General features: G+C 46.8%; 1 protein-coding gene across 4 annotated transcripts in view; it reads left to right on the top strand.

Moving 5' to 3' along the window:
* Nucleotides 1-6,585, top strand: part of LOC143935157 (uncharacterized) — a 106,263-nt gene extending 99,678 nt beyond the window's left edge. For all 4 annotated transcript variants that reach the window (XM_077458810.1, XM_077458812.1, XM_077458813.1 and 1 more), the window contains 4 exons: nucleotides 1,450-1,527; nucleotides 3,648-3,782; nucleotides 5,075-5,180; nucleotides 6,199-6,585. In XM_077458810.1, coding sequence (XP_077314936.1) covers nucleotides 1,450-1,527; nucleotides 3,648-3,782; nucleotides 5,075-5,180; nucleotides 6,199-6,370 — 491 coding nt within the window. In that variant the 3' untranslated portion in view covers nucleotides 6,371-6,585. The remainder of the gene's footprint in view (nucleotides 1-1,449; nucleotides 1,528-3,647; nucleotides 3,783-5,074; nucleotides 5,181-6,198) is intronic.
* Nucleotides 6,586-7,490: the final 905 nt, after the last annotated feature.

Here is a 7,490-nt window from a genome sequence, read left to right on the forward strand (position 1 = left end):
ACTTAGAGGTTACAATGTCACTGTATCTCTGACATAATGCCCGGGGGGTCAGAGTTTACATCTTGCATGGAATTTAGAGAGCGCGTGTCTTTTAACCATAACATTCACCAGTAACTTCTCCAGTGCCTGCCCAGTGATGTGATTCACTTCTGTTCTGATACCCAACCAGCCCACAAACCCCTTCCGGTGGTGAATGTTAGCTTCTGTGGGAAGCAGCATACAGGTGAAATACATAGATGAGAGCTGTTTTACCTACCAACGTATTGGTATATCTGTCCATCCTGTCCTGAGATTTACACAGCCCTGTCTGACAGGGCAAGAGATCTGATTTTTCTCTGTTGCAGCTCAGTAATATTTACAGGTCTTGTTCCTCCCTTACAAGCCCTTGACTGGACAGTGAAAGAGAAGCAGCAGACTGATGAGCTCCTCTCTTGGTCACTCTGCACTGGCATTTAATCAGCATGATCCTTGTTAGCACAAACCCCAAGACCCCTTTCACACTGGGGCACTTTGCAGGCGCTATAACGCTAAAAATAGCGCCTGCAAAGCTCCCTGAACGAGCCGCTGCTGTGTCTCCAATGTGAAAGCCCAGAGGGCTGTCACACTGGAGCAGTGCGCTGGCAGGACGCTAAAAAAAAGTCCTGCTAGCAGCATCTTTGGAGCGGTGAAGGAGTGGTGTATACATCGCTCCTGCCCATTGAAATCAATGGGGCAGTGTGGCTATACCGCCGGCATAGCGCTGCTACAGCACCCTTTCTCAGCCGTTAGCGGGGTGGGGAGTGGTAAAAGCGGACAAATTTCCGCCAACCCTGCCCCAGTGTGAAAGGAGTCTAAAAGACCACATTTTCAGCATGCATGACATTTTCTTAAAGTAGACAAGGATTAGAACACCCGGTTTTTATTTCTGTCTTTCACCCGCAATATTTGTCCTGCTTACCATTATCATTGAACGTGAAATGAGAAAAGTAATAGAGGGGGAAACCTTCCAATGGGAACACCAGTTCTGGTGGCCTGGAGGGCTCCAATGAATTCCCTTAATTGGCAGGGATTTCCTCTCACTTCCTGTTTGGCTATGGGACAGGAAGTGAAGGGAAATCTCCACAATGGGACAGAGAGCTCTACATTAACCTCTTTCACATAATCTGTCAAGGTCATCCTTGTCCACCTCTCTACTATGACATCTTCTGCTTCCTTTATTTCAATCTCCTTTGCCTCTGCATTATCTTTTACATTGGCATCATCCATGCCCGCTATGTCCGTGTCCTCCATGACTGTCTCCTTTCTGCTTCCTTAATGCCCAAATCCAATGTGTTGATCTCCATTACATCCGTGTTCTTCCATGCTCAAGTTCTCTACATCTGTGAATATGACCTCTAGTCATCTTTGTGGTCTTGTGCTCACATCTAATATTTATCATTCTTTTATACCTTTTTTTTTTTTTTAATCCAGGTTTGGACATTGATGGTTTGTACAGGGTTAGTGGAAACCTGGCCGTTATACAGAAGTTACGTCACAAGGTGGATCAAGGTGAGGAAATTGCACATCTCCTTTATCCTCCTAAGGCTTTTTCACATTGGGGGGGGAGCGGCGTCAGCGGTAAAACAGTGCTATTTTTAGCGCCATTTTAGCGGCGCTATTCAGCCACTAGCAGGGCTGTTTTAACCCCTGCTAGCAGCCGAAAAAGGGTTAAAACCACCCGCAAAGTGCTGCTGCTGCTGCAGCAGCTCTATGCCGGCGATATGGCCGCGCTGCCCCGTTGATTTCAATGGGCAGGAGCGGTGAAGGAGTGGTGTATACTGGTCCAGTGTGAAAGCCCTCGGGGCTCTCACATTGGAGGCACAGCAGCGGCTCTTTCAGGGCGCTTTTCCGGCGCTATTTTTCGCACTGTAGTGCCTACAAAGCGCCCCATTGTGAAAGGGGCCTAAAGCAGGCTACACACATTACAGGCTGATTGTGAAACCTTGCACGCTATGTCCACAAGGTTATGACTGTAAATATTTTTTTTATAGATGCCCAAGTAGAGGTTTAATAAAAAGGGATGGGAGGGGGCTGCACACGGCTCGCAACCAAACTGGGAAGCTGTACATGGAATAGTCCACATCTCATCCCTTGGAGGCTAGCATGGCCTGGTAGTCTGTGGAGAAGATAAAGTTTGTGTAAATCCTCCTTTTGAGTTAGCGTTACTAACCCCACAACAGTAAAAATCAGTCTGTATATGCAGTAAAGCATGCTTGTTATACTCACTGTGGAACCTAAGGGGTTAATCCTTTGCATTGTGTAAAAAGACTGATCCTGGCTTCTCTGATCCTCCCCTTTTTTTTTACCACCCCCAATCCATCTGCTGATAGTACAGAGCCCTAGGAGGCACTCTGCACATGCTCAGTTTGGTGTGTATTGCTACAGAATGTTTTATTTTATTTTTTGCATGTGATTAGCACTGTCAAGACCAGTGGAGGCCTGTTCATTAGGGACACAGGGATGCCGCCCCTCCCCCTAATGTATGCATCCTGCCCCCTAATCTACATGCAGGGCACCGGACGCATGGATTCCAATGGGTTTTTTTTTTTTTTTTTTTTAAAGCGTGACTCCGCCGTTTGTTTTTTTTTTTTAAAAGCCAGCAGCTACAAATACTGCAGCTGCTGACTTTTAAAATAATGACACTTACCCGCCCAGCGCGCCCGCGATGTCGGCACCCGAAGCCGATCTCTCGATCGTCTCTCGGGTGCTGCCGCCGCCATCTTGGGTATGGGAATTATTTCCCGGTTCCCTACTGTGCATGCGCGAGTCGTGCTGCGCAATAAGGATGGTCCCCGCTGTCTCTGGGATCCGTGTGTTTCCCAGCAGGCAGCGGGGGACCTTCGGAAAGGGGCGTAGATTCTGCGGAAAGGGGCGTAGCTTCTGCAGAATCTACGCCGGAAGTGGGTGCAGATACCTGTACTGTACAGGTACCTGCACCCCCCCCCCCCCCTGAAAGGTGCCAATTGTGGTGCTGGAGGGGGGGAGGGTTTCAATGAGCGGAAGCTCCACCTTAGGGTGGACCTCCGCTTTAAGCACGTCATTAAAGCCAGAGGCTCTCATGGGCTTCAAAAAGGTGGGCTTGAGGCGCTGCGCCTCAAGCACACCCACTTGTGGGACAATAGCGATTATTCATTTGCTATTGTTACACTTCTTTTCCTCCCGACCAATTGGGAAGCGGGTCCTAAAGACCCGTTGCTTGATTGCCCGAAAGCAGTGGTGATCCAATTGGCTGCGTAGGAGGAGGAGGAGGAGGAAGGAGATGCATGCGTGATGCTGAGAAGGGGAAGCTGCCCCGCCCAGACCTAGATGGGGTAAGTGCGGGGCCCAGACTGACCGGCGAGTGGTGGCAGGAGGTGCGGGTGACCTGACCAGGGAAAGGGGGGGGGGGGGATGGTTGTTGGTACATTGTTTGCCGCCCGCAAAAAAAAAAAAAATATATACCACCAGCCGCCACTGGTCCAGACAGAGGGTCAGGGGTCATGCAACCTCATAGGACAGTCTAGAATGAGAACTCCTCCTACAAGCTTTAACCAGTGCTCGGTCGGACACTGATAGAAGTAACAAGACTGCTATATACTGCTGATGACAAAAAGGTATTTATCCATTTATATTTTTACTATATCTTCTAGATGAGAACTTGAACTTGGAAGATGGAAAGTGGGAAGATGTTCATGTCATCACTGGGGCCCTCAAGCTGTTTTTCCGGGAGTTGCCCGAGCCTCTCTTCCCCTACAGTCACTTTACAGATTTTGTTGAAGCAATAAGTAAGAAAACTTTTCCTGTTCTGTCTCCCAGGGGTTCAGTCAGTGTTCACAGCCAAGTCGAATGTTCCCAATTAGTGACTGATGAGCAGAATCTTAGTATGAGGTCTGGGTAGACGTGTGTGTGTTTTTTTTTTTCGTCCTGAATTAATAGTCGGACTCATTTTTCGTTATTTGGATATATGCAAATACCCGAATTACAATATAAACAAATTTTAGGGAATGTGCCGAACAACGAAACGAAATTCATCCGAATTTTGGAAATTCAGACTGAAATTCAAATCCAATTTTACTTCGAACTCAAGTCGAATTCCAACTGTACACATGTTGCTGAATTTGCTGAAATGGTGATTTAACCGCTTGCCGACTGCCTGCCATCGATTGACGGCGGCAGACTGGCACTCCTGCGCGAATCGCCGTAGCTATACGGCGAGCACTTCAAGGAGTATAGGGGGCGTGTCCCTAAGGAGCCGATGCACATGCCTGGCGGCTGCGATGTCCGCTGGGCACCCGCGACTGCTCCTGACAGAGCGAGAATGGGAATTTGTGTGTGTAAACACACAAATCCACGTTCTGTAAGGGGTGAGGAGACTGATCTGTTGTTCCTAGTATATAGGAACAACGATTGATCTCCTCCCCAAGGCAGTCCCATCCCCCCACAGTTAGAACACACACTGAGGGAACACATTTAATAAGGACACTTACCTGTCCAACGACCCCCGCGATGTCGGCCGCCCGGAGGGCGATCCGTCCATCAGACCGGCTGCCGGTGCCTCCATCCTAACGAAGGGAAACAGGCAGTGGAGCCTTAAGGCTTCACTGCCCGTTTCCTACTGCGCATGCGTGAGTCACGCAGCACTTTGTGAATGGCACCGTTGTTTTCTGGGACACACATATGTCCCAGAAGGCAACGGGCCACTCACTGAAGAGGAGGATGCGCCGCGGAATAGGAAGAGGCAGATTAGAAAGACTGCCTAGCAACAATATATTTTTTTATTTTTTTTTATTTTATTAATGCATTTTTTTTTTATTTTTATTTTTGGGTGGCCCTCCACTTTAATACAATTTATAATAGATTGGGGAAGATTTACATACATGTTTGCTTGAGATTACATAAAACATCACAGTCATCAAAAATTGCTTACTCTTTTTTTTCTAAAAATCTAAAGACCTTGTATGTTTGATTGGCATTTTTTGATTTTAAAAGTTCTAAAATGTGGCGTCCCAATTTGATTTGCCTTCGTAAAATTAATCTTGAAGAAACAAAAATGTTCTCTTGTTTGCGTTTATAATAGAACTGAATGACCAGAGCCAGAAGCTGCGTCGTATGAAGGAACTCGTCCTGTCGCTGCCTCAACCCAACCTGGAGACCATGAGGCTGCTCTTCCGACACCTGTGCAGGTGAGCCATGGAGGGGCCCACATGAGAATTCTGGGAGAGGCCCAGAGGTGGAGTCCAGCCTACCCAGCTTCAGAAAACAGCTAAGAGCTCCACATAAAACCAAGACATGTATTTATTATCTTTGACATTTACTCTATAATGTCTGGGCTGTGGTTATGTGGAATCCTGTGTGTGGGTTGGAGTTCTCAGATTGTACAATTATCGTATCCTGAACATTGTCACTGAGATGCACACGGGACGAATATGAGCCAGTTCAACAGAAACTGTCCAACATTCGACCAGCGTGTACAGCAGACTGTCCAACAGAAGCCAGTCTAATGACCGGCTTCTGTTCAACAGGCATGCTGAAAAAGCAGCATCCAATCAGCACTGGCGGCCAATGGCTGCGAGCGCTAATTAGTGTGTTTTTGCGGTGGGGGGGGGGGCACAATAACACAGTGGGCGAGATTGCTGCACTAACATCACTTGGCTGGTACGATTACCTCAATTTTTTTTTTCTTCTGTTCAGCCCTCTGGGTTGAATGAAAGAGAAAATGTCTAGTGTGTACCAAGTATTAGTTCTGTGTAAGATCAGATTGCTTAGAATCTCTCCTGGGCTTCAGAGAAGAACATTTGAGATTTTTAGTTGCATCTTCCCTTCAAAGACGGAGGCAGTTTTAGCAGGGAAAGCACAGCGAACCCCACAGGTACGCCGTGCTGCTTTTGCGGTGCGGTCAAACTACACCCCATCAGCCTGAAAGTAGCCTTAGGTGGATTTTTCACTTGGTAGTTCAAAGAGAAGACAATATGGGACTGGTACAGAGATAAAATACAAACATCTTCCACATAAGAATGGGAAATGTACCGAAAGCGGCAGACAGGGCAAACCTCGCCATTTTTCCCATCCAGGAAGCTCCATGCGTAGAGAGATCTCATAGAGACCAATCACAAGCTAGTGTTCAGCATCTCACTAGAATTGTGAGCCGACATGGGATTGGAACATGCATCTCATTTTCCCTTTTTTTTTTTTTTTTTTTAGCGTTATTGAACACAGAGAGTCGAACCGGATGTCTGTACAAAGTGTCGCCATTGTATTTGGGCCAACGCTGCTTAAACCGGAGGAGGAGGGTGGAAATATCGCCATGTACATGGTCTTCCAGAACCAGATTGTGGAGCACGTCCTCAACCAGTACAAAAATATCTTCAGCTGATGGTGTGACGAAGACGCTCAGAGACCGCGATATGAAGGCGCAGGACCGCCGGAGGATGTCTCCTTATTTAATATGTATATATGTACAGACTCTATAAAAAAAGGAATGATGGGGGTCGCATTCCACATCGCAAGAACTGATTACAGACTCCATATATAATATTTGTCCTCTCTGTTGGAGGCGCTTTGTGCCATATAAAACGGGTCTACAAAACATCTGCGGGAAAGCTGCTGTCTGATTTTCTGGGTACATTTTATCCGAGCTTTACCAAAATTGTAGAAAATTGGCGCAGTGCGCCTACAGTGTACACATTGTTTTTCGGGTGAGATATCAATTGGTATAATAGATCTGCTGAGGCCACTGAAATCAAGTCTACAAAAAAACGAGAGAAGCGCTTATCTGTAAAGATCTGGTCTTCACTCCTATAGGAAATCATGAAAGTTGCTGCAGGCTCATCTCCAACATTGGTACTTTGTCGCTGACCCAAACATGGACGCAGAGCAGTAAGGCTTCATGTATTATACAGCCTCTAAAACTTGAGTTTAGGAGCTTTGGCAAAAAAAAAAGGCTAAAAGCTCCCTTTTTTTTTTTTTTTTTTTGCCAAAGCTCCTAAACTCAACTCCATAAAAACAACGTCCTATGTGCCGTGTACACATAAGTGTTTATTTACTAAAGGCAAATCCACTGTGCACTTGGAAGTGCAGTCGCTGTAGATCTGAGGGGGACATGCAAGGAAAATAAAATAAAGCATTTTTTGCTTGTACGTGATTGGATGATAGAAATCAGCAGATCTTCCCCCTCAGATCTACAGCGACAGCACTTCCAAGTGCACAGTGGATTTGCCTTTAGTAAGTCAACCCCAATGGCTTTTACAAGAGTTTAGAAGCTGCTGCGGTTAGGGGAGGTTCAACCTCCTTCTCCTGAAAGCAAAAAAACGCATTCAGGATAGGAACATTTTTGACCGCTGGCCACTGCAAACCCGCGGCACGATTTTGCAGCGTTTCACGTTTTCCCACGGCTGGCGGTCAACCAAGGCTGTGTGTACATGAAGCCTAATGCTGGCCGTACACTCTACGAAAAATCGGCCAAAATTCAGCGATTAAGGCTCCATGCATGCTGG

This window comes from Lithobates pipiens, unplaced genomic scaffold (genome assembly GCF_037356315.1).
Source record: "Lithobates pipiens isolate NorthernLeopardFrog02 unplaced genomic scaffold, aLitPip1_a1.2 Scaffold_28, whole genome shotgun sequence".
In the NCBI taxonomy this organism is placed as follows: Eukaryota; Metazoa; Chordata; class Amphibia; order Anura; family Ranidae; genus Lithobates; species Lithobates pipiens.